At 41.6% G+C, this 27,890-nt stretch overlaps 6 protein-coding genes and 1 long non-coding RNA gene across 9 annotated transcripts; 4 read left to right on the forward strand and 3 right to left on the reverse strand.

Moving 5' to 3' along the window:
* Window positions 1–17: 17 nt before the first annotated feature.
* mmp11a (matrix metallopeptidase 11a) lies at window positions 18–10,631 on the reverse strand. The gene is made up of 8 exons (XM_047048226.1): window positions 10,392–10,631; window positions 6,281–6,546; window positions 5,115–5,258; window positions 4,887–5,020; window positions 4,521–4,756; window positions 2,486–2,690; window positions 1,857–2,117; window positions 18–1,275 (listed from the first exon to the last, which is right to left on the reverse strand). The coding sequence occupies exons 1-8, from the start codon at window positions 10,503–10,505 to the stop codon at window positions 1,157–1,159; spliced, it is 1,479 nt and encodes a 492-aa protein (XP_046904182.1). The 5' UTR covers window positions 10,506–10,631; the 3' UTR covers window positions 18–1,156.
* On the forward strand, window positions 9,134–10,895 carry LOC124486545. The gene is made up of 2 exons (XR_006958285.1): window positions 9,134–10,207; window positions 10,400–10,895. It is a non-coding gene; the product is annotated as an uncharacterized LOC124486545 (long non-coding RNA).
* A 3,903-nt stretch (window positions 10,896–14,798) lies between these two features.
* gstt1a (glutathione S-transferase theta 1a) lies at window positions 14,799–16,799 on the forward strand. Its single transcript, XM_047048285.1, has 5 exons — window positions 14,799–15,006; window positions 15,389–15,476; window positions 15,584–15,740; window positions 15,874–16,050; window positions 16,268–16,799. The coding sequence occupies exons 1-5, from the start codon at window positions 14,895–14,897 to the stop codon at window positions 16,466–16,468; spliced, it is 735 nt and encodes a 244-aa protein (XP_046904241.1). The 5' UTR covers window positions 14,799–14,894; the 3' UTR covers window positions 16,469–16,799.
* A 72-nt stretch (window positions 16,800–16,871) lies between these two features.
* LOC124486582 (taste receptor type 2 member 40-like) lies at window positions 16,872–18,211 on the reverse strand. Its single transcript, XM_047048284.1, has one exon. It carries the CDS (start codon window positions 17,913–17,915, stop codon window positions 16,872–16,874), a length of 1,044 nt encoding a protein of 347 aa, XP_046904240.1. The 5' UTR covers window positions 17,916–18,211.
* A 559-nt stretch (window positions 18,212–18,770) lies between these two features.
* On the forward strand, window positions 18,771–22,819 carry p2rx7 (purinergic receptor P2X, ligand-gated ion channel, 7). Of its 2 annotated transcripts, XM_047048156.1 has the most exons (14): window positions 18,771–19,156; window positions 19,411–19,558; window positions 19,670–19,741; window positions 19,821–19,893; window positions 20,177–20,273; window positions 20,459–20,539; window positions 20,669–20,810; window positions 20,908–21,044; window positions 21,185–21,275; window positions 21,458–21,523; window positions 21,617–21,721; window positions 21,852–21,959; window positions 22,080–22,430; window positions 22,540–22,819. In XM_047048156.1, exons 1-14 carry the CDS (start codon window positions 19,038–19,040, stop codon window positions 22,570–22,572), a joined length of 1,623 nt encoding a protein of 540 aa, XP_046904112.1. In that variant the 5' UTR covers window positions 18,771–19,037; the 3' UTR covers window positions 22,573–22,819. The 2 variants fall into 2 exon arrangements, with proteins under 2 accessions (XP_046904112.1, XP_046904111.1); XM_047048155.1 differs by having other exon boundaries at window positions 18,773–19,156; window positions 22,080–22,819.
* A 76-nt stretch (window positions 22,820–22,895) lies between these two features.
* On the forward strand, window positions 22,896–25,895 carry p2rx4b (purinergic receptor P2X, ligand-gated ion channel, 4b). Its single transcript, XM_047048157.1, has 12 exons — window positions 22,896–23,190; window positions 23,413–23,560; window positions 23,705–23,776; window positions 23,960–24,032; window positions 24,203–24,299; window positions 24,419–24,499; window positions 24,588–24,732; window positions 24,916–25,052; window positions 25,157–25,250; window positions 25,384–25,449; window positions 25,579–25,686; window positions 25,806–25,895. The coding sequence occupies exons 1-12, from the start codon at window positions 23,048–23,050 to the stop codon at window positions 25,836–25,838; spliced, it is 1,197 nt and encodes a 398-aa protein (XP_046904113.1). The 5' UTR covers window positions 22,896–23,047; the 3' UTR covers window positions 25,839–25,895.
* Window positions 25,896–25,976: 81 nt separating this feature from the next.
* On the reverse strand, window positions 25,977–27,736 carry snrpd3 (small nuclear ribonucleoprotein D3 polypeptide). Of its 2 annotated transcripts, none has more exons than XM_047048163.1 (4): window positions 27,644–27,736; window positions 27,137–27,294; window positions 26,827–27,019; window positions 25,977–26,312 (listed from the first exon to the last, which is right to left on the reverse strand). In XM_047048163.1, exons 2-4 carry the CDS (start codon window positions 27,260–27,262, stop codon window positions 26,248–26,250), a joined length of 384 nt encoding a protein of 127 aa, XP_046904119.1. In that variant the 5' UTR covers window positions 27,263–27,294; window positions 27,644–27,736; the 3' UTR covers window positions 25,977–26,247. The 2 variants fall into 2 exon arrangements, with proteins under 2 accessions (XP_046904119.1, XP_046904120.1); XM_047048164.1 differs by having other exon boundaries at window positions 27,559–27,650.
* Between the last annotated feature and the right edge of the window lie 154 nt (window positions 27,737–27,890).

A 27,890-nucleotide genomic window follows, 5' to 3' on the forward strand; every position in this document is an offset into this window, starting at 1 on the left:
GCTACACAGACAAAAAATAACTCAAGTTAGAATTTATTTGTACCAAAACATAGTACAGAATTCATACATTTACATTTACATAGTAAATGCGCGATGGGGGAAAAAACTTAAAAGTACATAACATAAAGAAAAGATATATAACGTTTGATTACAAAATAAGTGAAAATCCCTTTCCTTAGTTACACCAACATTTCTGAAAGAGAGATTGCAGCAAAATAAAAAGAATATTTTGTTATCTGCAAGATAAGGCACTGTAGATGTCAGTGTCCAGCACTGACTGACTGAACGAATGACTGACCCTGGAGTGACTGTCCTCATGGCTGTCTAATATAAAACATTGATATCCGTCCATCCCTCATTGGTATCCTGTGAGGATATAGCACCACTGTGATATGTAAATACTTCATAATGACAGCAAATATGGTGGGTTTGCCTTAAAAATGAAAGTCCTTCCCTTCTGGAAAATGGTCTTGAGCTTTAACAATTCTGTACCTAGGTTATAGGTCACAGTCTTCTGCCCTCTACTGGTACTGAACTGTAGATGGCAGGCACTCTCTTCTGAGATCTTGACCACCGACAGAGCTTGTCTGTTGCCCCCAATCACTGACATTACCCATGACAACACAAATCTGAGTTTTCAAAAAAAAACTAAACAAAACAGATGCATGGTTACTCAAGTAATGCATGTCAGAAGGATTCATTTTCAAAGTGTGTTTTTCCCCCAGTTTAACAGCACAACAATGTGCCAAAATAAATATGAGTTTAGCTGCACATGAAGTCTCAACTCTGAGGAAAAGTTTGATTTGTTTTTCCTGAGAAGAAGAACTAGTCAAATGTGAAATTGATGAAAAAACAGTAAATCAAATACATACGGCATCTTAGAGGGATCAAATTCTTGGTTGAGATCTTTACAGAACTGGAACCCAAACCTAAAAATCTCACTTAGCAAATAGTCTGTTCATCCACATTTTGATGAAGATAAGAAATCCTTTGGTCTTGTAAAATCAAACAGATTTCGATTTTACAGGGTCCCTTGCAGATGTACTAGTGATATTCCAAAAGCGGTTCAAGGCACTTCCATTCTTTAAAATGTTCAATTTAAAGATCAAGGTTGGACATATATTGTTATCTTGGCTCTCCATATTATTCATAATATTCATGAATTTCTACAACCAAAAAAGTCCATTCCAACATAACGAGGGTATCCCTCCAGTGAGTTCATCTCCACCGGATCACATTTCCAGTATTGCCTTCCTCTTATAAAGTGGGCGTAACCTGTAAATAGAACACATCCTTCAGTTCAACAGAATTATCAATATGATCAAAGAACAGCAAAGTCTCAAAGCAAAGTCTCACTTAAATAGTGTAGAATACCACACTTGTGGTACATTATTATTAAGTACTGAGTGAGTTAACCCACAGTCGCCTTACTTCAAGTGGAGGCAGTGATAGTTATAGTGTCAAACAAATCCCATACATGACTTGTGTTTGAGATCCTACTACATTCATTACATTTACATTTATTCATTTAGCAGACGCTTTTATCCAAAGCGACTTCCAAGAGAGCTTGACAAAAAGTGCATAGGTCAATGATCATAAACAACGAAACAGCCTCAAAACATTGTAGGTAACCAAAACACGAAGCATACTTTGTGAAAAGCAAATAAGTGCCAATGGGAAGAAACACAAGAGCATGTAATTAAGCAAGTTATAATTAAACAACGTGAACCTCAAAAGTGCAAGAGTGCACCTGTAGGAAAGCAAGCAACAACAATATAATTAAAAGCGAGTACAATAAGTTAAATCAGTTACAACTAACCAACAAGAGACACTACAACCTCTCTTCTATAGCTCACCGTATTTGTCCTGGAAAGCTGCATCCACGTCACTTGGGATGCCATCCCATTCCTGCATACTGCGGGGGTAGATGGAGTCCACGCGTTTCTCCCAGGGACTGAATCTCCAGTAGTTTCCAGACCGAAAGAAGTAGGTGTTGTAGCTGCTGTCCTGACCCCAGCGCAGCGCTGCCTGGACATGGGGCACTGAGAGGCCCAGTCTCTGGACGGACTCCGGCCCGGAGATTTGGGTTTCTCCGTCAAACACCCAGTAGTTCTCACCTGCCGCCACACGAACAGAGACGATCATCCAACAGATGGATGTGCTGTGGGTTTTTAAGGATTTACGCTCTGCTTGTGAAATACTTGATAGATCTGTAAGCTCTCGTTTATCAACCGACTTGATGCTATTTGTTTTCACTTGAGAGTTAATCTATGTAATCTTAGTAGATATTCGAGATGTTCGAGATGAGACAAAAGGGCAATTCCTAAAGTCTGATTCAACTGTTTTCTCTCAATCTTTTTGTGTGTCTATCTGTATATTCAAGTTAGGGCTTGTCATGGTCTTATTGTACTATTTAAATTACAAACCAGTCTTTTATTTGTAAGAAATCACAAACCGCTGTGCAGCATGCCAATGTCTCACCCACCTTGGAAGAACCAGATATTCCCTGATTGGTCTTCAAAGGCAGCATCAATGCTCTCTGGAATCCCCCTCCAGTGTCGTGACGCCAGGGCCGGGTAACCCCGCTCCAGACGCCCCTCCCGAATGCGCCACACATAGCGTGACTTGAAAAAGAACAGCTCTCCACGGATCATAGACACGGCATCAAAATCTGTCTGGCAGGCGTCAGGCTAGACAGACATACAAACAGTGTTTCAACTCTTATGTCTGGAACTGCACATACAGTATATGCATATATACAGTGCCCTCCAAAAGTATTGGAACAGTGAGGCGAATTCCTTTATTTTTGCTGTAGACTGAAAACATTTGGGCTTGACATCAAATAATGAACGTGAGACCAGAGATCAACGTTTCAGCTTTTATTTCCAGGTATTTACATCAGGATCTAATGCACAACTAAGAAAATATCACATTTTGTTTGAATCCACCCATTTGTCATGTGATCAAAAGTATTGGAACAGATATACTTAAAACATATTTAAGTGAATAAGACTTAATATTTAGTTGCAAATCCTTTGCTTTCAATAACTGCAGCAAGTCTGTGACCCATTGACGTCACCAAACTTTTGCATTCTTCCTTTTTGATGCTTTCCCAGGCTTTCACTGCAGCCTCTTTCAGTTGTTGTTTGTTTTGTGGGGTTCCTCCCTTCAGTCTCCTCTTAAGCAGGTAAAATGCATGCTCTATAGGGTTTAAGTCTGGAGATTGACTTGGCCAGTCTAATACCTTCCATTTCTTGCCCCTGATGAACTCCTTTGTTGTTTTGGCAGTGTGTTTTGGGTCGTTATCTTGCTGCATGATGAAGGCTCTGCCAATCAGTTTGGTTGCATCTTTCCTTAAATTGGCAGACAAAATGTTTCTGTAGACTTCCGAGTTCATTTTGCTGCTGCCATCATGTGTTACATCCTCAATGAAGATTAATGAGCCCGTCCCAGAAGAAGCCATGCAAGCCCAAGCCATGACATTACCTCCACCGTGTTTCACAGATGAGCTTGTGTGTTTGGGATCATGAGCAGTTCCTTTCTTTCTCCAAACTTTAGCCTTTCCATCACTTTGGTAAAAGTTAATCTTTGTCTCATCAGTCCATAAAACTTTGTCCCAGAATTTTTGAGGTTCATCTCTGTACTTTTTGGCAAATTCCAGCCTGGCCTTCCTATTCTTCTTGCTAATGAGTGGTTTGCATCTTCTGGTGTAGCCCTTGTACTTTTGTTCATGAAGTCTTCTGCGAACAGTAGATAGTGATACCTTCACTCCTGCCATCTGGAGGTTGTTGCTGATCTCACTAACAGTTGTTTTAGGGTCTTTCTTTACAGCTCTCACAATGTTTCTGTCATCAACTGCTGATGTTTTCCTTGGTCTACCTGTTCGACGTCTGTTACTTAGTACACCAGTAGTTTTCTTCTTCTTCAGGACATTCCAAATGGTTGTACTGGCTATGGCCAATGTTTCTGCAATGGCACTGATTGATTTTCCATCTTCTCTAAGACTCACAATTGCTTGTTTTTCACCCAAAGACAGCGCTCTGGTTTTCATGTTGTTTTCACCTCTGAATACAGTCTGCATAGACAAAACCTATCTTACCCAATCTGAACCTGAGTGTAGACATTCAGTGGTATTTATTGATTGAATAATGTATGTAATAGGACACACCTGGGCAACAAAACACACCTGTCAGTCACATGTTCCAATACTTTTGCTCACGTGACAAATGGGTGGGTTCGAACAAAAAGGTGATATTTTCTAATTTGTGCATCAGATCTTGATGTAAATACCTGGAAATAAAAGCTGAAACGTTGATCTCTGGTTTCACATTCATCGTTTGATGTCAAGCCCAAATGTTTTCAGTCTACAGCAAAAATAAAGGAATTGGCCTCACTGTTCCAATACTTTTGGAGGGCACTGTATATAGCCTTTGTTGTGTTTAATGTGTGTCTAATGTGTGTGTCGGTCTATCCCAGAAAAAGGACCAGCACCCTTACATCTAGATTAGAGTAACACTCACAGTGCTGCTTATGATCTCATTGTTCTCAGTGCTGATTTGGGGTGGGGGTGCAGGTTTGGGAGGGACATGAGGACGAGAGCCATACAGGTATTGGATCCCTCGCTTGTCATCCTCACTGAGCTGCAGAGGATAGGAGAAACTGTAGAAGGCAGACATCACTGCCCCCGGCTCACGGGAGTGCTGCAGGCCCAGGACGTGTCCAAACTCATGTGCCGCCACCTGGAGGAGATCCGTGCCTGCAAGAGGATCAGAGAAAACACCCCACCAGAGAGTTTACGATCACCGAACCAACCACACCAGATCAGTGTCTCTCGACCATGACTGTAACTTCCAATACAAATGTATGTGACAACAAAAAACGCTCACCCATGTTATTGCCCAGTGTCCATGACTCATCATAGTCAAAGTGGATTTCCCCCTCTCTGTGTGTCTTAGGGAAGAATGCATGGGCGAGAATGCCTCCGGGTCCGTCAAAAGGCAGGTTATCTCCGTGCCAGTACCTGGAGGTTTACATCGTCTAGGTCTTCACATTGAGTCTTTAAGTCTTCAACACTTGTTCAAAGTGAACACATTCAGTATGCAGTGCCCCCGTACCTGGTGAAGTCGATGACGATATCAGTCTTTCCACTCGGGACTTCCGTGAAGGTGAGAGGAGTGACTTCGCTCCACACTCTCAAGGCTTCCTGCAAGACACGCCGCACCTTGTCCTCGCTCATCTGCCAGGGGTAGCGTACGATCCTGGAAGAGATATTCATCATATAACACATGCAGACATCAGATTGTAAACCACACACGTGCAAACACACAGACATGCCCTGAGTCTGCTCAGACACATCAGAGACCACCGGCCTCGTTCGTTCCACTCGTTTGATATCAAACCTTAAAATCGACAGAAAGGCTTGCTGTACCTAGACCCTCGGGCTCTGTAAGGTAATAGCGTATCATGGTCCTCCTTTTCTTTCACTCAGTGTCTGTCTTGTAAAACCACCCAGAGTGTTATAAAAGAAAAACACAATATCCTCGTATCATAAATATGGCAACAGTTCATAAAAGGAAACCAAGATTTATAGCAAGTTAATAATGTCTTTATAACTTCTATCCATATCAAACGCTGAAATAACTCAATGGAGTGATGAATCTCTTTAATGTCAACAGTGGATTAGCCAACTGAAGATAAAGACAAAAACCACAGGCTTGCCTTCCACAGGACTGTATGAGTGCCCTGCAGTGACCCTGTCACGATGAAAACTGCTTCCCTAACATTATGCCGGGTCACATCGACACTGATTGATAGCTTTATAATTCTTGGATATCCACTAGAAAGTTCCTCTCAATGCCGCCACCGTGAGAGGAACGCGAGGCAGACTGAGAGGCACCAGACACTCCTGTTGAGTGTCTCCCGAGGAGGGAAAACTAATAACATTGCAGCTTGCTACGTTTTAGAGACACCACTTGTTTACGTTTTTTTTCCAGACCCAAAATTTGATGACAGGGCACCTCCCCCTCCCTTGTAACACAACCCATAGGCTTCTGAATGAGAGCTCTAGCCAAAAGGGGCGATATGGTAATCCTCATGATAAATGGAGAGTATTCTCAAGGACATCATGCACCAATCCCATCTGTTTCAAATATGCTTAAAACATGTCAGGAGAATTGATGGTCTTTCACCTAAATCAAGTTTTGAGAAAGTCCAGATTCACAAATAATTACAGTCATTAAAGCTTGTGCTCATACAGTAGGTCAGGTAATCATCTCCTTACTTGTAGGTCAGGTCATTCCTTTCCAAGCGGCCCCCGTACAAGACAAAGCGCTTCTGTCGGTGTCGCCCGCTGGGAAGAAACTCCTTCTGGGTGGGGAAGTCTGGGACACCGCATCGTGGACGGTTCAAGTTCCGGGAAGTGTCGGTTGGTGGATGGGCAGCATCGGGGTTTCCGTTGACGACAGACGCATCTTTGAGCAACTCCTGGACATGGGCTCCTCTTCCTCTTTTTTTAAAGTCATGCAGATCAGAAGACTGGTGCCAACCCTTAAAAAGAAGATGTTTTCTGAGTGTAGCCGGTGTGTGGTGAAACTCACTCCTCAAGTAATATAACAGGCCACCAGCGTCAATGAATTGCAAGCTTTTCGTTGGCGTAGTTGGTAGTGGTGGCGCTTGGGAAGTCAGAGGTGGTGAGTTCGACTCCCCGCGAGAGCGGATGGAGGCACTTATACCTCTGACGGAACTTGCAAAACCACGTCTGTTACATGAGCACCATTAAATTCATTCATCAGCAAGCTGTTATTGGGTTTCTCCATTCGGGTGAGATTTGAGGCCCCTGTTAAAAACCAGACATGGGTCCTAATGGGAGCCTTGGATATATATAAGGTAAATAAAATGGTGGAATTTAGGACAACATGTCTAATTCCACCTTTGCTTTTCCTTCAACTGGCTTCACGTCTCCCAGTATGTACCAGACTTGAAGTGGGCACGAAACCTGCTGTACAGCCAGTATCATTACAGATAGGAACTATTACAGTAAATATCGCCCCTGCAGAACTCAGAGGAAATGGCCCTCCTCATTATCTCAGTGGCAAATTACAGAGCCACACTGTTGACTGCGCTTTTCCTCTGTGCCTGCTTGAGGTGGTATACTTCAAGGTCCTTTACTCACTTTTGTGGCTTTATAATCCTTGAAGCCTTTTTTTTTCACTCTCATAAATGACCAACTGTAGTTTACATTTCCAATTACACGGCTACAACATGCTGCAAGACCAAAAGACCAAGCACATTACATTCACAACAACCAAGCTTGTTTTTCTTTTTCAACCGCTTGCCTGAAATAAATCCTCATTGTAGGTCATAGTCTTAAGGGGAAATACTGTTGAGATGAGCGAGTCTCCCTCCGTCCTGCTCTGTGAAGCTGAACTGGTATGGTGTTGTAGGATAACGGGAACAATGCCCAGCAGGATTCATGGAATGTGCAGCAGAGGTCTCAGTGCGAGAGGGCCTTAACGGGAGTTATGTGCCCCTAATCATGGGAGGAATACTATCCCAAAAACCCTGAACCTGCTCTTGAATTTCAGTCTGTAACATGAGGAGGTTACTAATCAAATTCTAAAATATTGCATGTACCAAACTACAAAGGGGGCTTGTGTTTGTCTTTATTTTACCTTTAGTCATTTAGCAGACACTCTTATCTTACAGTTCGTATCGGGACATTCCCCCCCGAGGCAGGTAGGGCGACGTGCCTTGCACAACGTCATTTGGCTCCTACGGTCATCGAACCGGCAACCTTCTGAGTAATAGCCCGATTCCCTAACCGCTCAGCCATCTGACACCCCTAGTAAACATGACTGGTCTTCTGCAGCAAGATAAGGTTTTTTTCAAAAGATTATAGTTCAAAAGAATACAGTTCTGCAGGTTGTTGACAATAACCAACATCCTGTGGTAAGTGAAAACACAGCTACACCTCAAGTAAAGGTTGTGATGCAATCACTGGCATTGCCAAAGGGGCTAAACTACAACTACTTTGGCAATACCATTCTAGATAGATAGGATTATCAATGGAGCTAAGTTACCGCGGTAGCACTCGTTCCCTTTCTGTAACGCAGTCAGCTTCTCACTTAATTTCAAAGCAGACAGAGGATATCCTGAGAATGTAGCAGAACGTTCCCTAAAGCCCTAAGAGGCTCGACCCATACGTTTCTGCTGACTTTGCATTAACATAAACTATTGATGAAACACAAACCCGGAGGGCAAACCTTTGAGCCATTTGAGAAGATTTATCATTGTGTGAGGGTGTTTGAAAGAGGAGAAGGGGGGGGGGGGTTCATTACATGTATGGACACATATAGCTACTGGTTACAGTGATCTATGAGATTTTACCTCGAGGATCTGACAGAGCGGTATTCAAACAGCATAGGTAACATGTCTGTACAAGATGCTTTGGAACTGTATCTCTATCTCTAACAAACCCCCAGACATAATATAAGAAATGGGCTCCTTCTTCGGGACAATATCCAGCAGTCTAGCTAAAACCTGCACTAACGAAGTCCTACCACAGCCCACACGCTGCATGTGGGAACTAAATTACAGATTCAGGAAACCATGCAACGCTCCATGCACTGAGTGTGGAACTTGAAACTATTATGATGCAGGGGGAAATTGGCTATAAATGTTATGTGTGGACACTGGAGATTCCAGATAACATCTTAATTTGAAGGGTGTACTGTATATTCCAGTCTCTAAACTGTTTAACTGGAGGAGGATTCCAATGATGGTTTGTTGGTTAGATGATATCAGTAAATACCTGGCTATCTTGTCTCCTTATCGTCTTAATCCAAAACATCCATCAGCAACACTAAGCAATGGGAAATTATCCAAATCCACTTGAAATGTACTTAACTCTTATCTTTCCTGGCAGGCTGCCTCTACCTCTAAGACCGTAGCCTTCCAGATTGTTTGTCTGTGGAATTCAGAATCTGAATGGCTGACACCATTGTCACTGTATATAACCTGATCACAGTTTAGCTGTCCTCTGAGCTCTTCCTCTAAGTGAAAAGGGCTTTATAATCAGAATGCATAACTGTTAAAACAAGCATTTTCCAATGTGTATGAATCCAATGATCTGCAGCTGTGGGCCAAATTGTTCAGCTGGTGGACGCTATGGGAACCGAAAGCGCTCTCTGATGTCACCTTTGCTCTCACGGTTTGCAGCCGTGGGTTTTGCCAGAGGACAGAACCAGCAGGGCCTAACAGGAAGGAGAACCAAGGGACGTGGATTTTATTCACAAAGGGAAATCCAAACAGTGAGCCCATCGCTTTCCCCTCCATTTTCCCTGAGAGAGCAAACAGGCACTTTGTGTATCCTGACCCAGATGCCGCAGACAGAGAAACTTGTCTGTGCTTGTATAATCATTCACTCTTTTGTCAACAATGAGAACAAATTGACAAAACTACAGATTTGATTTCCAGCTCAGTCACCAAGACACATTACATTTGATCATCATGTATGATCAAATGTAATCCCATCTGCAATTCATGCAACAGAATAGTTACTTTCTAACATAAACTTTCTTATATTGTGTGTACAGTAGATGTACAGTATGGTATTATTTTATATCAAACTAGTTTATTGTATTAAAGCAAACCAGTGCAAATCATTTAAAGAGGCTTCTCACCTCGCTTCATCCACAAACATTACGCCATGTATAACATTAAATTCCTTAGATGTGCCTGTTATTACGGTGTTCTGTCGTGCTGACACAAGAACTCGTTGACCTCTAATGTATGACCACCTGCCTCTTTTTGCATTTAACATCCCACCATAGACGCCTCATTCCGCATTTAAATCCAATGCATTATATTGTTGTGACCAAGACTTGTCTAACCCATCATGGAATAGATATTTTCGAGAAATAGATCCTAAACTGTGTTATTTAAATTGATCATCATAACAAGGTTTTACGACAAAAACGTGCCATGATATTTGCACCTCGGACCTAAAATAAACACACAAAGTAATGATTCATGAATGCCGGAAGAATCAGGAACTAATCACCTTAGATCTTTGGGCGTGAGTTTTACTTACTGCAAGGAAATGTTAGTAGAGCCATATTCAGAAGGCATCAAGTTCAGAAAGCATCAAAACACTCCACAAATAGAGATGTGGTAGCACTCCGACCTAAAGAAACAACGTTCTGCACAGGTAAACTGACCTTTACAATCTGTTTGAGAAGTTCAGATTTAGTCAACTTCAGCTTTTTTTAGTTTATCTATAAAGCAACATGTAAAGTCAAGTGTTTCTTCCCTGAGATAAATTGAGATTAAATACCATTATAGTTGAACTACACATGTTCAATAAACTGAAAGATAATATTTTCTTCACTTACCGGTGCAGCTTTATACCTGCTTGTTCCACGCGTTGGCAAACAATGCATGCTTCGTATGCATTGCAGTGCAAAAGCGCAGCACACGAGGAGACAGGTCCGCATCATCATCGTCATGTGGATCCGTGGACAGCTTGGATGAGAAAGTCCCGCCGTCTACAGGCTCCTGCCCTTGCTGGAGCCGAAGAATGACGGGCAGCACAGCGTCTAAAGGGTCTCTTATAGGTTCAGATTTCTTTGTTCTCTTTTTCTTCACATAGACTTTCTTTATAGCCTGGAGTGATAATACCACTTGTTACCACGTGACTCTTAACCCGTTTTATGCTGTGCACTTGAACATGGATTCAAAACAGATGATGTACCCGAGGACGAAGGATAAGGATGTGGATATTCTACATTTAGGCTATTTATCTCAATAATGTCTCCGAAATACCTGATTATCCCCCATCCCGTACAATTTAGGTAACCATTCCAACAAGTGCATGAAAATAAACTATCTATTTGTCACTTATGTGATTACTGGCATTTAAACAGTGAGGCTTGAGTGTGTTATCACAGCTGACATGCAAAGCCTGATTATTGAATAAGTAAAATTGACTGAGGATTGCAAGCCACGAACGACAGTGGGTCTGTTAGGCTATTAAATGAGGGAGGAGTTTGTGTGTGTGTGTGTGTGTGCGAGAGAGAGAGAGAGAGAGAGAGAGAGAGAGAGAGAGAGAGAGAGAGAGAGAGAGAGAGAGAGAGAGAGAGAGAGAGAGAGAGAGAGAGAGAGAGAGAGAGAGAGAGAGACAATGATTGCTTTGAAGTATCAACACCTGAATCTACATGGATTATTCCATATTGAACATGAAATATTATGAATGAAAATAAGCTGCTTATCAGATGCTGAAATTATATCTCGTCTGAAGTGACTGATTTCTTTGTAGCATGTTAATGATTTAGCATTTGTTTGTAAACTGTGTGCAACATTGCTCTCCAGTGAGGTCAGTGTGTGGGGGGTTCATTCCACAGTTCATTCCACAGACCAAGGCCATTAAAACTGGCAGACATCAGACCTTGCTGCGTCCATCTGTCTCAAATGGCAGAACCCAGCAGGAATCCCATGGAAGCCATATATTTCCGACCTTTGAAAGTCACCAAAATCACACAACCCTGAATGGAGAATAGACGTCAGTCGAGTTGTTTGATATTTAAACCAACTGTTCTAACCTGTTTAAACTTTGTAGTATTGTATATAGTACTAGTATTCTGCATCAGAAGTCATTGTACAGTATTTATTGCTCATGTGATCGAATAATTTTAAATATACATATAGGACTCAGTACCTTTCTGTGCAACATAATTATGAAATATTATTTTCTTTCTTAAATTGGCAGTTAGAGTGAAACATTGAATCTCAGCATGTCCCTTAAAGAATCAATGACCTCAAAAAGTGTTTCATGTTTCTTATGCTCAGCAAGAGGTTTATGTCAGCTTTACCCCTCAAAACAAAGACCACATGTCAACTACATGTAAACCAGAGCTAAGGCGTTCAAGTAACCCATTGCTAAACTACCTCATCTCATTGGTTGGAGAGAGGGTTATGAAATGTTGCCCTAGGGGTAACCATTAGCCCTCTGTCTCTCCTCCAGACTGACCTAGTCTGACCCTCTGTGGGCCATACCACAACAAAGAGGCTAAGGTGACTTTAGTTGGGTGCCTCACAGAGTGGTTTTCTCCGCAGATTAAAGAGATCAAACCATAATGGAGGTATGGTAGTAATTTAGGTGTTAGTGATGCAATATGCAACTTTTGCGGTGACTTAATTGTCTATGCAATTCTACTTCTACGTTGACATGGGTCAATTTTCCACTTTTCCGTTCAGACTGAAACATAACGATGTCATCAGTTGAACATTCTCATAGCGTGTTGTTTTCTGGCATCTTTAGAATTAGAATTGAGTTTAATCGCCAAGTAAGTGGTCACAAACAAGGAATTTACTTTGGTGGGAAGGTGCAAACAGTGAACATTTAAACATAATGAACACAATGAAAATGTAGAGAATGTATAACAAAATAAAATAAACAACTGGCAGAGCTATACAATATAATATACAATTAAAATATAATAAAAAATAAAGATACAATATATATAAAAAATATATATATATATATATATAGAATAAAATAGAAATAATACTGAATGTTAAAGTGACTGAGTGTATAAGATAAGTGACAGAGTGTCAGTGTCAGTTTGGGGCCTTGTTTAAAAGGCTAGCAGCGAAAGGAAAGAAACTGTTCTTGTGGCGTGACGTTTTGGTCCTGATGAACCGCATCGTACTGCCAGAGGGGAGTGGTTGAAACAGAGTGTGTCCAGGTTGGGAGGAATCGGCCACAATCTTCCTCGCTCGCTTCAGGGTCCTCGAGGTGTGCAGGTCCTCGAGGGTAGGCAGATTGCAGCCAATCACTTTCTCAGCAGTGCGGATGATACGCTGCAGTCTGCTCTTGTCCTTGGCAGTGGCAGCAGCGTACCAGATGGTGATGGAGGAGGTGATGATAGACTCAATGATGGCTGTGTAGAAGTGTACCATCATTGTCCTTTGCAGGTTGAATTACTTCAACTGCTGCAGTATCCTCTGTTGTGCTTTCTTGGTGAGGGAGCTGATGTTCAGTTTCCACTTGAGGTCCTGGGAGAGGATAGTACCCAGGAAGCGGAAGGACTCCACACTGTTGACTGGGGAGTCACACAGGGTGATGGGGTGAGTGGGGCTGTATTCTTTCTAAAGTCCACAACCATCTCCACTGTCTTAAGAACATTGAGCTCTAGGTTGTTCTGGCCACACCACTTCACCAGGTTGTCAGCTTCCCACCTGTAGTCCGACTCATCTCCACCAGAGATTAACCCGATGAGGGTGGCGTCGTCCGCAAACTTCAGGAGTTTGATGGACGGGTGACTGGAGGTGCTGTTTGTGTACAGGGAGAAGAGCAGAGGAGAAAGGACGCAGCCCAGAGGAGATCCGGTGCTGATGGACCGGGAGTCAGAGACTTGTGTTCCCAGCTTAACGCACTGCTTCCTGTCAGACAGGAAGTCTGTGACCCACCTGCAGGTGAAGTCAGGCACGTTCAGCTGGGAGAGCTTGTCCTGAAGCAGAGCGGGGATGATGGTATTAAAGACAGAGCTGAAGTCCACAAACAGGATCCTGGCGTAGGATGCTGGGGAGTCCAGGTGCTGGAGGGTGAAGTGGAGTGCAATGTTGACTGTGTCATCTACAGACCTGTTGGCTCTGTAGGCAAACTGCAGGGGGTCCAGGAGAGGGTCCGTGATGGCTTTGAGGTGTGCCAGCACCAGGCGCTCGAAAGACTTCATTACCACAGAGGTCAGGGCGACGGGTCTGAAGTCATTAAGTCCTGTAGGCCTTGGCTTTTTGGGCACAGGGATGATGGCGGACGACAGACTGGTCTCCAGGGAGGTGTTGAAGATGTTGGTGAACACCGGAGACAGCTGGTCAGCGCACTGTTTGAGGGTGGCAGGAGAGACAGAGTCTGGCCCAGCTGCTGTGCAGGGGTTCTGCCTCTTGAACAGTCTGTTGACTTCTCTGTCCGGAATTGAGAGAGGCATCACTGTGGTGAGAGGGGTGGAGACAGCTTGGGTGGGGTGGTGTGGTTCAGGACAATCCAATTGTCTTTCACATCTGCAGTAGAACTTGTTCAGGTCGTTGGCCAGGCGGGAGTTGTTAGTGGTGTGGGGGGCTTTAGGCTTGTAGTTGGTGATCGGCCTGAGCCCTCTCCAGACAGAAGCAGAGTCGTTAGCAGAGAACTGTTGTTGTAGTCTCTCCGAGTACAGTCGTTTAGCCTCTCTCACCGCCTTGCTAAACCTGTTCTTTGACTCCAAACCTTTTAGAAAGTATAACACGTTACGTGACAACATTTATTGTTCAATGTGTTAACAACTACATCGATTTTCATATTCTGGACCTTTGTTTAACAAACATTCCAAGTGGAGGTGTGGGAGTTCATATTGACTCACAGAAACCTGGTCTGATCACTCCCTGTCTGTTGTCTGGGCTAAGTTAGAGTCTGGACTTTCAACCCTCTATCCTGATTACCTGCATGTGACAGATAAAAAATCAAACCTACATGAAATTCTATAATGTTATGTCAGTATATTTTAACGATTTATTTTGTTTATGGATTAAATACTATTCATCAAATGAAATTAGGCTGTATAAATGTGACATGTATAATCCATTATGCAATGTAGCAAATCGAGTTGGATTAACTCAAATAAACCTATTAATAGCAACAGTGAACCATGAATTAAATGTGCTTAGTATGTCTTCAAATTCTCAACAATATTTACAAAACTTTTCAAACACTAAGCCCACTCAACCAAGACTTTAACCTTACATTGAAGTGTCGTCATCACTTAAAATCAGTCGCGTTTAAGGGGAGGGGCACAGCTGGAACATACAGAGTAGAAGTAGCAGTGTCGAAATTCGGAACACAACATCTCCTGCACCAAAAGAAAATGCCGTTGGAATTGTATCTAGATCTCCATTCTCAGCCATGTCGTTCTGTGTTTCTGTTTGCCAAGAAAAACGACATTCCGTTTGAATTCAAGTTTGTAGATCTTGCCTCAGGTACTACAAGAAATATAACGGATTGTCTCAACTTTATTCAGAGGCTTTTATCAACCTACAGATACGTATGAAATAGATGTTCGATTTTACATGCCATTAAATTGATGCAGGATTTATCTTTATTCAATATAGTTTACAGACGTTGTGTTATAGTAAAATCAGATATGTTTAGCATAAATAACTTATAAGTAGGAAATTACTTTTTAATAAGTAAGTAATTGATCGAAGTCTAGTCTAAATAACAGTGGTGATTGTTAATATTGCTAAAATATGTTTAGTTAAGTACTACTACTATATTTGTGATATGTAACAGTCAATAGAAAAATGTATTTTGCCATTCTACTTTTACTGCTGCTCTTTAAATATTTGAATGTTATTTTAGGACAGCATTATAGTGAAGACTTTGGAAACGTCAGTTTGGTGAGAAAAGTCCCTGTCTTGAAAGATGGAGACTTCATTCTCACAGAGAGGTAAAGAAAGAAAAAAGCTGAGCAAAGCTTCAGCACCGATACCTTAACACAGGGTCACGTTTTTGGCACATTCCCTTCATTGTGTATGGTTTTCTTTGTGTGTTTAGTGTTGCCATACTGAAGTACATGGCAGAGAAATTCAGCGCCTCAGTGTCAGACAACTGGTATCCAGCTGACCTGCAGGAGCGAGCACGCGTTAACGAGTACCTCGCCTGGCAACATTCAGCCATGCGAGCCCATGGGTCAAAGGTGTACTGGTTCAGGGTAAAGGCTGTTTTTTAAATGTTTGAGCCTGATCCTTCTGCCTTGTTATTGATTGATGAAATGTAATAACATCTTATCTAATGAAGAAGTAGAAGGCTGCAAAGTTCTTGTTTTGGTTGGTTCTTCCTGTTAGGCCATACTTCCCATTGTAACTGGTGCAGAGGTGCCTAAAGAGAAAATGGATTCTGCAATGGAGGACTTTACACAGAGCCTGAAGGTGTTTGAGGAGAAATTCCTCCAAGAGAAACCCTTCATCGTTGGAGACCAAATCTCCCTGGCAGACATTGTTGCCATAGTAGAAGTCATGCAGGTACAATTTGTCCATCAACTTTAGTTTTTCTGGGAGTTTTTCCTTGTCTTCCTTAAGGGTTTAGGTTGGTTGAGGCGCAGTTCTATGGGCGTATGTGAATCCTTCTGTGACATTGATTGTAAAAAGGGTCGTACAAATACATTTTGATTTAGTAAACACATATCAATGTCTTAGTAGTTAGTCGTAGTTACTTAAAGTTTTTGTGCATGTTTTGCAGCCGTTTGGGACTGGCCTTGATGTGTTTGAGAGCCGGCCAAAGCTCAGTGCCTGGAAAGACAGGGTGAAGAAGGAGATTGGTGAGGCTCTGTTTGATGAAGCTCACAACAGCCTCATGAACGTGGCCAACCTACCACAAACCTTTGAGAAAAACGGCATGCTGGAATTCCTTAAGCCACGGATTCAGAAGATGTTCAACTGAATTGATGATGATGGTATAGTGATACAATGGTGTGATGAGGGTTTTATTATATCACAATTGAAGACATTTTTGTGACATTATTCGATAGCTTTGGTTTATTGTGATAAGCATTGCCTTTCCCGTCAATAAATCTGAAACTCAATCGACTGGAAGTATGTCGATTTATATTTCCTGGGATGATGTTCAAATTATATGCACACATAACCTCTATATCAGCATCTGCAAACAACAGAATTGTCAATATCGAAAATAATCAGATAGGGTACTGGTACAGATAAGACACACAACAACTAAACTGTTAACATTTTATAAAGCTAATTGTATTTTGCTTTGTTAAAGAAATAAAAGAAGAAACACATAAATGCGCATCAAGACGTTACGTTGATAAACACATCAGCCTAATTTACGCCGCTCCAGTTTCTCTGCTCTTTTCATCTCGACTCCGTACCAACGGTTTCTCACAACAAAACAGAAGACACAGTTTCTCCCTTAGGGACTTGTTGGAGATGGTCAACAGAACTGCAGTTGCACTGCAATAGAAAGAGTAACCCATAAACAAATAGTCTGCTGAGAGCTGAGAGACAAACAGTGAATATAAGAAAAAAAGGCATATAAAAGACAAAGTGACAATGTACACCCCAACCAGGGCCACAGTGAGCCTGCACACGAGGAGGTAGGAATCTGCACTCTGGAACTCATTCTGGTTTTTCCTCATGGACATAGTGTGCTTGCAGAGATGAACCACCATCCTGAGAGAGGTCGGTAGCATGACCATCACAGGGAACAGAGCGAGATAGCAGACAAACACCAGCACGTAGAGATTCATGTTCATCCAGGAAGGGAATAACGGTTTCCTTATCACACAAGTTACGTTCTCCGCGAGAGAGGTAATGCTGGTTTCGTTGCGGTAGGTCAGGGAGAGCACGGGTGCGAACATCACACAGGAGCTCACGACCGTCAAAACGAGAGTGGCATTGATGACGGTCGAGATGTTGTTCTTGATCGTCCCGAGTAGAGCAGAGGAGAAGCTGACGACCTTCATGCAGTAGAACACGCTCAGCCAAGCGATGGACCAGAAACTCACGCTGCTGCTGGCCAGCCACACATACAGGACCACACAGAAGAACATCGGCAGTTCCTGCCAGCAAAGCACACCCATCAACATCATCACGATGATGCCGAACGTAGAGAGGAAGAGTAGCACGTTGCTGAGGGAGATGAATAGGATGGCGAGACTCGCTGTCTGGAGGCCCCTGGAGTTCCCGTGCTGGACCACAGTGGCCACCAGGTTGAAGATGTTCCACAGCACTCCAAAGAAAAGCAAGATGGCCATGCCGTAGAATTTTAAAGTATTTATGAACAGAACCATTGTTGTTGATTTGGAGGAAGGAGACGAGGCTGACTGAAATCCAAACGATTGTGAGGAAAAGCAACGTCTGCAAAGCATCTTATAGAATAATTGGAATTCCTACATGCAAATATATTCCTCATGTCATGATGACCTCCTGAACTGATGTAAATTAAAGATCATGCCGGATGCCACTGGGTAATGGTGTAGGCCGTAGCAAGATTTGGAAAACACAAATTAGTCCTAATTATTCGTGGCCATTTTGCTTAATGAAAAAAAAGCACACAGCGTGACAAAGAGAGCAATTACTGAATATGCTGTGTTGGGTTGGTTTTGATTGAATATATTTGTGTTACATCATTGTGTTCCATCTCTTGTTATTATTATATCTCTACATAGCAACATGTGGTTGTTCTTCCTGATTTATTGCATGAACCAACCCTACATTTGACATAGGTGCACCTCTTGTTGCATGACTCCTTTAAGTCTATTCTTTGCTCCAGTGCACGAAACACCATATCTTTTTCCAAGCATGGATTTGTTTACTAGCCAGACGGTAATTTACCTAGAGCTCAAGCACCTTCTGGCAGACTGATCTAAACATTCTGACCATGGAAAAAAGATATATTTTAGTTTGGCTTTGCTGTATTTCCCTATTCAAATCTATAACGGGTTTTTTTCTTCTCTTTTTGTGCTCATCTATTTGCTTTTAATGCCATTCACAATTCAAATGACAGTAAGCCATTTTGGAAATCCTTCTTCAGAGGCTTTCAGAGGACATGATGTAGGCCTATGTGTAGCTTTGACCTTGCTGGATAATAATTCCAGTTCCAGTGTAGGCCTACACCATATTCAACTTAACAGTTCACAGACAGCGTTCAGTGATCAAAGTAGCCTTTAAACAATTTTTCCCAGGCCGCTTGTAATTTCCCAAAGGGCGTTGAAAGAAAATTCCGATATAAAGAGACAAAATTGACCATAAATCATAAATGCACAATGATCACTTTGTTTCCATTTGGCGGTTCAAAATCTGTAGGCTGCAGACAACTACAGAAAGAGGAAGATTGTGGAACTCCCGGCGATGAATAAGAGTGGGCTTGGTAGAAAAGCGAGGATGGAACTGCAGCAGCTGCAAGACTACAAGGACATGTGACCCTCACAGGAAGGAGACTTCAGAATGAGTCAGTCCACAACAATTCCATTCCATCTGAATTGCCCAACATGTCTTGTAAGCTGATAAACATTTGCGAATATGAAACCAATAAACTTGTCAGAATTAAAAGCGTTCGACTTGGGTCGCTGAAATGGACACTTAACGGAGTCATTGTGCTATTCATTTGGTGAGTATAGCTTGCAGATATAAGCCTGCTGGGGGAAAAAACGGCCAAAACGCCCCGGCAACATATCTTTGTAAACATTTTTATCAAGGCTGCTTAAAACGTTATTGCACGATGACCTTAACAGTACGCCAATTGTTTGTTATTTAAATGTAAAAGTAAGACAGATATCACACTTCATTATGTTTATATAATTGTCTTGATGAATATACATGTTTGTCAATCTCAACCCACTATACAAATGTATACATTTGCAGTATTATGATGCTATGGAACAAGGAGTATCAAGAATATGACTTTGTGGTCAGTTCGGTCACCACTAAGGTCAAGGGAGTGGCCTTAACCAACCTGCCAGGCGTTGGTAATATAGTCTGGGATGTGGTTGATTACAGTGGTCCGTCGCAGGTGTGTATGGTCGTTTGTACAAGAAGTGTGCGGATGAAATATTTCCCTTTTTATAAATTGTTTACATGCATTGTTATATGGCTTTCACCTTTCCAAGTTCTCTTTTAACAGGGAAAGAATTCGTTTTTTGTGGTGACCAATGTGGCTATCACAAATGATCAGAAACAGGGAAAATGCCCAGAGGTAGTGTATTGTAGCAAAAGCTTTCTTTTGATAAATAGAAACAGCAATGCAGTACGTGTCATCTACATTTATTTTACAGGTCCCCCCTTATGGAGAATTGTGTCGCACGGACAAGAACTGTGAGAAAGGGTTCTCAGACCAGCATAGCCATGGTATTGTAATTTTTATGAGTTGCCTCTAGACTACTGAGTTTTAGCTTTAGTTCTTACAATAAGAGGAATTTGTCAGTGATATGTTGAGATTTGAAAGGATCTCCTCTCGGTCTCCATAGCATCCAGCAAAAGTATTCATAAATTAATGTTTGATGAACAGAAGTACTAGTAAATGAGGAGACTAATAATGAATAGATTAGAAAAAGACATTTGGAGTCGTTAATCACAAACAGTCTCCTAAATGGCGTAGAAAAAACTCTGGGATTGTTGGCTTGCTTTGCAGGGGTTCAGACAGGAGCATGTGTGAAGTTTGATGTGACGAGGAAGACATGTGAGGTGTTTGCATGGTGTCCTATCGAAACAAAGCCCAAACCTCCAAGGTAAGCAACAGAAATAGTTGTGTTCAGTACAAGGTACAAGGTGTTCATACGGAACTACTGGGACTATAAATCTCAGTTCCTATCGGATTTAGGAAGCTGGCTAAATTGATTGCAGCCTACTGTTGATGTTTTCACACAAAATACGCCATTTGAATTCATTTGAAGTAACGTGTCGATTTATGTAGGCCTGCTCTCTTAGCATCGGCTGAGAACTTCACAGTCCTCATCAAGAATGATATCAGATTCCCTGCCTTCAATTTCATCAGGTAAAATACCTTATGGGTCGCATACATTTCCCTCCCGAGTCCAATCACTGATCAGCGTTGTTAAATATACTGTAGGCACTTTCACCAAGTTCCTCAAAGTGTTCCAGATGACAGTTTTTTGCTTCACAGAAGGAATATCCTTCCTTGGATGGACTCTACCTACCTGAAGGGCTGCCGGTTTAACAAGTACAGAGACCACCTGTGTCCTATCTTCCGTCTAGGTGACATAATTCAGGAGGCCAAAGAGAACTTTTCACAGATGGCAGTAGAGGTGCGTCACCTAGAGTTTTTTTTAAATCCCATCACTTGTTTTATCTAGTTCATAGGCCCTGCCTCTTTACACAACATTTGCTTTGCTGTGTCTATAGGGAGGTGTAATTGGAATCCAGATTAACTGGGACTGCAATCTGGACGGGTTTTCTCAAAACTGTCTGCCGAAGTATACCTTTCGCCGCCTGGATGAGAAGGAGGGCAACCGAACCCTTTACCCTGGCCTCAACTTCAGGTAAGAGTGAGGCCACAGATTGTTTGAATCAAGTTAATCATTAATAAGATAACGAGCATAATGTCGTGTGGCATTGACGAGTAACTCTTAGCATTTACATAAAATAAATATTACTGCCTGTTTTGTAATTGCATTATCAGATTTGCAAGGTACCACAGAGAGAATGGCATAGAAGTAAGAACGCTGTACAAAGCTTTTGGGATCAGGTTTGACGTCATGGTCTTTGGAAAGGTTTGTGTACTGTACATTTCAGGAAATACCACTAAATTGAACAATAACATGTCGAAATATCCCATAACAGTAATGTCAATCCCGTGTCCAAACTGCCTGACAGTTCTGTCCAAAGCCTGATTGATGTAGTTAAATAACGCTGTGTAACAGTTTTCTTTTTCTCTGCTCTGTGTTCTGTTTAGGCAGGAAAGTTCAGTATAATTCAACTTATCATCTACATTGGATCAACCCTGTCTTATTACGCTCTAGTGAGTTTGAAAATCAATGCTCACCTCACATTCAGAATGTCTACCAATGTCCTGAACAAGGAAACATTAACCCAAAGGTTCATTTTCACCCAGACTACCATTATCATTGATTGGTTGATTGGGACCAGCTGCTACTCTAGAGAAGCCAGACAGGACTACTCAGAAAAGAAGGTTGAGTCTGTCCGGGACAGACAACAGGTGAGACGACGGGTCATTTCCATGATAGCCTCAGGCACGTTCATCCTCCAGGCTGGAGATTTGCATTCTGTCTACTGAACGTTGAATGGAAATGTGCGGTGAGGCGTTGAACAATGATGTATTGTTTCAGTGCATACTCTGTGTCTCGTTTGTGGACGACGACCATATTAGAGTGGTGAAAAGATCACAGAAGAAAAGCCTACAAGATGTGAAACCCATATCAATTCACCAAAGCCAGGTTTGCATCCTTTTCCTACTCAAGGAAGCCTTAAAGCTAACTGTCCAGTATGTGCAGTGTAATCCTCAGTGATGTCATTCGATTGGTGTATGAACGGATATATTTTGGTCTGGTTTCCAGGAGGATGAAATGCACTTGAGAGCCATGGTCGGCACACTGCAGCTCGGGTCCAGCGTAGTCAAGCAGCCCCAGCAGGTGCCTCACAGGCCTGGGTGTCCGTCGTGGTGCCTGTGTGGCTGCTGTGGCTCCCCCAGCCTCCCCGCGGAGCAGCTGTGCTGCAGGCGGAGCAGGGGCCGATGCATCACCACCTCCCCCCTGTTTGAGCAGCTGGTGGTGGGGGAGACTCTCCTGGAGGGTGTGCTGCTGTACAAGGAGCCTCTCTCTGAGAGGGGCCCGGAGGACAGGACCCCCGCCCTCCGCCACTGCGCCTACAGACAGTACATCACCTGGAGATTCGGCTCTCCTCCAAAAGAGACACGCCCTGTAATCCCTAGTTGCTCCGTGTTAAGAATCAGAGGGGTGTATCCCAGTTCGGACGGACAGTACAGTGGACTTCAGACCACTAAAACTGTTACAGTTCGGTCTGGCCCTATTACTAAACTTTAGACGATGATGTTGTCGAGGTGCTACTGCGAAACTATGGCTAACACCAGACCTTAATCTCTTGCGTTGTGGATTGTACTAGTGTGTTGATGTGACTTTTGTGCTAACATTTAGCATTATCATTAACATTCTAACATTGCTTTAACATGCCCAGCATATCATGAGGTGACATTTGTATCGTAATTGTTTATCTTTTAAATAGTTTTACATTGAAGTGCATCTTTTGATCACAAATAATAAATCTAACTTCAACAGTTTTCCAGTTTCCCGCTTCAAATTGTCTGTCCATTTGCAGTGTATATATAGCCACTCACAAGAGCATTTTTGCGGAGACATTTTTATTCAAATGAGTTGTACATACGTTTGCACATTTATTACCGTTATTTCCACAACGGTAATTTGAATGCTCTATTTGACAATGTAAACTGAGCGTGGTACTCATAACTGTCCTACTGTACACTGCCTGCAGTTCTGAAAGTGTCGCCATGACAAAGACTACTTGTTGCTGTCACGGCTGTCTTAGCTGTTTCTTTGATTATGAAACACCCAGAACAATTGTTATTCAGAGCAAAGGAGTAGGACTTCTCTTCAGATTCATAAATTTTCTGATCATTGCTTACGTCTTCGGGTACGTTTGTTTGAACCAAAGAATACTACTGCATGTAAGAGTTTTGAAGCAAGCATGACTATTTGTAACACTCGGTGTTCAATGTATTAACTGTGTTTTTGATATTCTTTAGTGAGATGGTAAGATATTTCTGTTATGCTGTACCTTGTTCTCATCCACTCCCCATGTTCTTTAGTGAGATGATAATATATTTCTGTTGTGATGCATCCACTCCCCTTCTAGTTATGTATGTTACCTGCAGAAGGGCTACCAGGACACAGACTCTATAATCAGCTCGGTCACCACTAAGGTCAAAGGATATTCTTTCACCAACTCCTCCAATTTGGGACCCCACATTTGGGATGTGGCTGACTTTGTGATCCCACCTCAGGTCCCTGACCCATCCTTTACCTCGAAACATTTGGGGTGGGGGGTACATGAAAATGTTTTTTTTTTTAATCCACAGTCATTGTATGTCATCAGTGTAGCACTTTCATGACACCCTGCTAAAACCTTTTGTTTTCCTGTATGACAGGGGGAGAATTCGTTTTTTGTTTTGACTAATGCGATTATTACCCCAAGGCAAACTCAGTCAAGCTGTCCTGAGGTAAACCACTGATTGTTTGTTCCTGCAATTTTTTTCAAATTATCTCAAACATTTCCCAATATATTTTTTCATGTGTTACTTCTATATGCATTGTAGAAGGATACTGCCTCTGTTTTAAATGGAAAAGTTGGAAATGCAAAAGTCAAGTATTTGAATATCACTGGAACTGTATCTCTTTTCAAGCTACCGACCACATCAACAATTTGCATAGCTGACTGTGACTGCACTGAGGGTTTCAGTGACCCTCGTGGCAATGGTAGGCATGCTACTACAATAGACTATGTTTACTTTGCTACAAATGTTGTTAAATGTACAGTATGGTTTCAGAATCATGATCCTAAAGCTTCCACTTGGAGGATTTATTTTTCTTTGTTTTAAGTCTTGCTCTGGTGACGCAAAGATGACAGAATATTGCTGATTTTTAAGGTATCCAGACTGGCCTATGTGTGAACTATTCAGACACCATCAAGACCTGTGAGGTGCAATCTTGGTGTCCACTTGAATTAGATGTTAACATACCTGAGTAAGAAAGTCAATATGTTGTATTACACACTATTTATCCCTCAGCATGTGAGACAACATTTTGGTTTTATTGTGGAATGATAGGTTGTGAATTTCATACCATGTTTTGTATCTCATCAGGCAAGCACTGCTGGGTGCAGCAGAGAACTTTACAGTACTGATCAAAAACAGCGTGACATACCCCAAGTTCAACTTCCACGGGTAATACTTATTTTACTCTTTCTTTTTTTCTTTCTTTGCTTCCTACACACATAGTTAGACCAACCTATTTACTTATTTTGCTTTGCAGAAGAAACATCATGTCTGACATCGTCAACACTTCATACCTGAAGCGCTGTGAATTCAATCGCCAGACAGATCCTCACTGTCCCATTTTCCACCTTAAGACCATGGTCTCAGAGGCCGAAGAAGAGTTTCAGACCATGGCTGTCAAGGTGAGCCTAAAGTACATCACAGAGGTGACACACAGATGATAAAAACCTTGATTGGATCAAACTATCTGCAGTTATTCTTAATGTTGTCAGTTTGAGCTTTTATAAGGATAATTGGTAAGTATAATGACATCTTTCATTACGAATAAAAGATGGAGTGTAAAATGTGAGGTTGTGTTTGTGAAGGGTGGCGTGCTAGGTATTCTTATCGACTGGACCTGTGACCTAGACTGGTGGGGGAAGCCTTGCCGACCTCAATACACCTTCCGTAGGCTAGACGACAAAAACCCTACCAACAATGTTGCTCCTGGATACAACTTCAGGTGAAACAAATAAACTGAGGAACCTAGTTCTATATCCTGTTTTGAAGTTATGTGTGATTCCATCACTACCGAGAATCCCTGATTTAATGGTGAATTTTCTTCAGGTTTGCAAAATACTTCTACAACAGTGATGGTAAGGAAACAAGAACCTTGATCAAAGCCTATGGAATCCGTTTTGATGTCATCGTTTTTGGAAATGTGAGGCTTTCCAACCACAATGCTTCATCTGCATAAACAGTCTTAACAAGATCAGGTTACTAAGATTATGTATCCACCATGATGCAATGGCTACTTGTTGGATCGCTACAATGAAATCATTACATTTTTGCAGGCAGGTAAATTCAGTATTGTCCCAACCATCGTGAATTTGGGCGCAGCGCTGTCGTTCCTCTCTTTGGTATGTTGTCCCAAATAATTTAAGGATTCCAAATGCACAGCAATGAATATCTGATCCCAACTGCATGGACCTTTGGTACAAAAGTATGAATGGTGAATGATATCTGTAAATTATGTATTTCCTCTATAGACAGGTGCAGTTTGTGACTGGGTTCTGGTGACATGTACAAGGAGAAGGCATTACTACCTTAAACACAAAACCACAGTTCTTGATGATAGCGATGACACAACTGAATCTGTGAGTGACCATCTTATGCTCTCCATTCCCGTTTTGCAAAATCAAGACACATGTAGAACATCCTAAATGTTTTAATGCTACTTAAGGAGATGCATCTAATCTGAAGTTTGTCTACACAGCTGTCTATGGGAACCACTTACGGAACACACTAAAGCAAAGAGATGTACTCCTCGTTTAAATGTACAAACAGCTGTGATGTCATAGGTGGGTACAATCCCTGCATTAAATAAACAACTAAAACATCATCACTGTTCTTTATGTATTGTCTGATATTGCTTCCAAACAGACAGTTTAGAGAAAAATCATTTTAATGTTTAAAATTGCAAAATCAAATTCCTTCTCACAGATACCACAAAGAACAAATTCAGTAACACTTTAGCTTACGTGTAAATTCACTATTGCCACTACATAGAATGTAGTTACATAGGAATTATGGTCAACAGTGATGCAATAACAATTACAGCAGTTCCCATAAATGCAATAACATTACTACAGGCATCACTGTGTTCATATTTAAATTCACGTACGTTTAAGGTAAAGTGTACACAGAGAAAAAATAAACTATCTTCTTTTCTGGAAAACATTTCCTCTGCCCATTCCTCCACGTCCCCGGCCTCTTGCTGCCACTGAAAAGGACCCAGAAAAGCAGCAAGGGTTAATACAGTTGGACATTCAACACAGTATCCATCAAGACACCTTAGCAGTAGAGATCTTCTGAACAAGACTGATGGAGGATCAGAATTTGTTATTGCCATATACTTTTTTTTTTTTACAGACACAGAATGTACTGTGGCAAGAAGGTGCATACAATAAACATATGGATCTTAATAAAAAATAAAAACAGTTGAATGTATAAATAAGAAAGTCTAATACTAAGAAGCTAAACAATAACTAAAGATCTAAACAGTAAGATATAAATGTATGCTCTTATGGTTCTTCCCGTTGCCACTAATTTTTGGTTGTTCACAAATATGTGCTTCATGTTTTGGCTACCCGCAATGTTTTGGGGCTCTTATCAGTGACCTATGTACTTTTTAAAGCTCTCTCTTGGAAGTCGCTTTGGATAAAAGCGTCTGCTAAATGAATAAATGTAAATGTTACAAAAGATAAAATAATAAGGCAGCAAAAGGATGCATGTACCTTGTGCTTTGAGAATGGCAGCTTTTCCTCTTCCCGCTCCTGCAGCCTGGTTCTTGTTCTTCATGCTCTTTAGCATGGGCGCGTTCTTTAACATATCCGGCAGAATTAAGAAGCGAATCTTGCTGCCTCGAATGTACACTTGCTCCAGCTGAGCTACACGACCATCTCTGTGGGTCACTGTAATATTAGCCATCTAAAATGGGAGGAAATATATATTAGTTATACTGTGTGTTTTAAGATATTTGGCTACTATATGGGACAGTGGTGGTTAATACAAGTTGATAAAATGTAGGGATTTGTGTATTCTTACCTGGCAGTTCATGTTGTCCTCGGCTTCAATGAGCTTCCCTCTGTACACCTCGCCTGTGTTGGTCTCACAGGTAACAATGTGCCCCTCGGCTTCATGGAGCACTTTGATTGGCACCCCAATAGACATCTTCGAATTTTTTTCTTACAATGGTTAGCTTTCTGCATCATGAGAAGGAACATTATTTCAAATCTTTTTAAAACAAGTAAATGATTAAAACAAACATATGAAACACGATCATTTCACTCTAACCGTATACATGAACTACTAGCTCTACAGTACTAGCGTTAGCTAATTTAGCTAGCTAGCTACCATGCATGCATTTTCTTGCACCATCCCATTGCCGATTTTCGCAGACATTAAATTATTTACTCTATTCCTCTTAAATGTCTAAACATGACCAGATAACAGGGCTACCTAATTACCTTATTGTTGGTCTATAATTTCATTCAATAACTAACAACGTTTCTTTTATTCAACAAACAAGCATCCTTTGAACGTTCTACTTACGGCCCGCCTGCTCTGCTGTGTTGTGTTAACTTCCTTTTCCTGAATAAGACGTCTCCAATTTACTATTCGCTGCCCCCTGCTGGTGATCGCCAATACCACCCACCAGGTTATAGTGCAATTTATTTAATTTGTTTAATTCATCGATTTATACAGCCGAACTATGATCAATAATTAGTATACAAAAAAAATATTTTATATTCAACAGTGCATGTAGTGTATCGTTTTTGGTCATAATTGTTACACCGGA

The sequence above is a fragment of the Hypomesus transpacificus genome, chromosome 24, assembly GCF_021917145.1.
Source record: "Hypomesus transpacificus isolate Combined female chromosome 24, fHypTra1, whole genome shotgun sequence".
NCBI classification, from domain to species: domain Eukaryota; kingdom Metazoa; phylum Chordata; class Actinopteri; order Osmeriformes; family Osmeridae; genus Hypomesus; species Hypomesus transpacificus.

Coding starts and splice junctions, on each gene's coding strand:
- gstt1a (XM_047048285.1), top strand. CDS start 14,895: ATGCCGTTGGAATTGTATCTAGATCTCCATTCTCAGCCATGTCGTTCT. Junction 15,741..15,873: donor CAAAGGTGTACTGGTTCAGG/GTAAAGGCTGTT, acceptor TCTTCCTGTTAG/GCCATACTTCCCATTGTAAC. Junction 16,051..16,267: donor CCATAGTAGAAGTCATGCAG/GTACAATTTGTC, acceptor CATGTTTTGCAG/CCGTTTGGGACTGGCCTTGA.
- p2rx7 (XM_047048155.1), top strand. CDS start 19,038: ATGTCTTGTAAGCTGATAAACATTTGCGAATATGAAACCAATAAACTT. Junction 21,276..21,457: donor ACGTCATGGTCTTTGGAAAG/GTTTGTGTACTG, acceptor TGTTCTGTTTAG/GCAGGAAAGTTCAGTATAAT. Junction 21,524..21,616: donor CCCTGTCTTATTACGCTCTA/GTGAGTTTGAAA, acceptor ATTTTCACCCAG/ACTACCATTATCATTGATTG.
- snrpd3 (XM_047048163.1), bottom strand. CDS start 27,262: ATGTCTATTGGGGTGCCAATCAAAGTGCTCCATGAAGCCGAGGGGCAC. Junction 27,020..27,136: donor AGGACAACATGAACTGCCAG/GTAAGAATACAC, acceptor CTCCCATTTTAG/ATGGCTAATATTACAGTGAC. Junction 26,313..26,826: donor TGCCATTCTCAAAGCACAAG/GTACATGCATCC, acceptor GGTCCTTTTCAG/TGGCAGCAAGAGGCCGGGGA.
- p2rx4b (XM_047048157.1), top strand. CDS start 23,048: ATGACAAAGACTACTTGTTGCTGTCACGGCTGTCTTAGCTGTTTCTTT. Junction 24,300..24,418: donor TTAGATGTTAACATACCTGA/GTAAGAAAGTCA, acceptor GTATCTCATCAG/GCAAGCACTGCTGGGTGCAG. Junction 24,733..24,915: donor TTCAGACCATGGCTGTCAAG/GTGAGCCTAAAG, acceptor GTGTTTGTGAAG/GGTGGCGTGCTAGGTATTCT.
- mmp11a (XM_047048226.1), bottom strand. CDS start 10,505: ATGACGATGATGATGCGGACCTGTCTCCTCGTGTGCTGCGCTTTTGCA. Junction 5,259..6,280: donor AGGAATGACCTGACCTACAA/GTAAGGAGATGA, acceptor TATCTCTTCCAG/GATCGTACGCTACCCCTGGC. Junction 2,691..4,520: donor ATGAGATCATAAGCAGCACT/GTGAGTGTTACT, acceptor ATGTCTGTCTAG/CCTGACGCCTGCCAGACAGA.
- LOC124486582 (XM_047048284.1), bottom strand. CDS start 17,915: ATGCTTTGCAGACGTTGCTTTTCCTCACAATCGTTTGGATTTCAGTCA.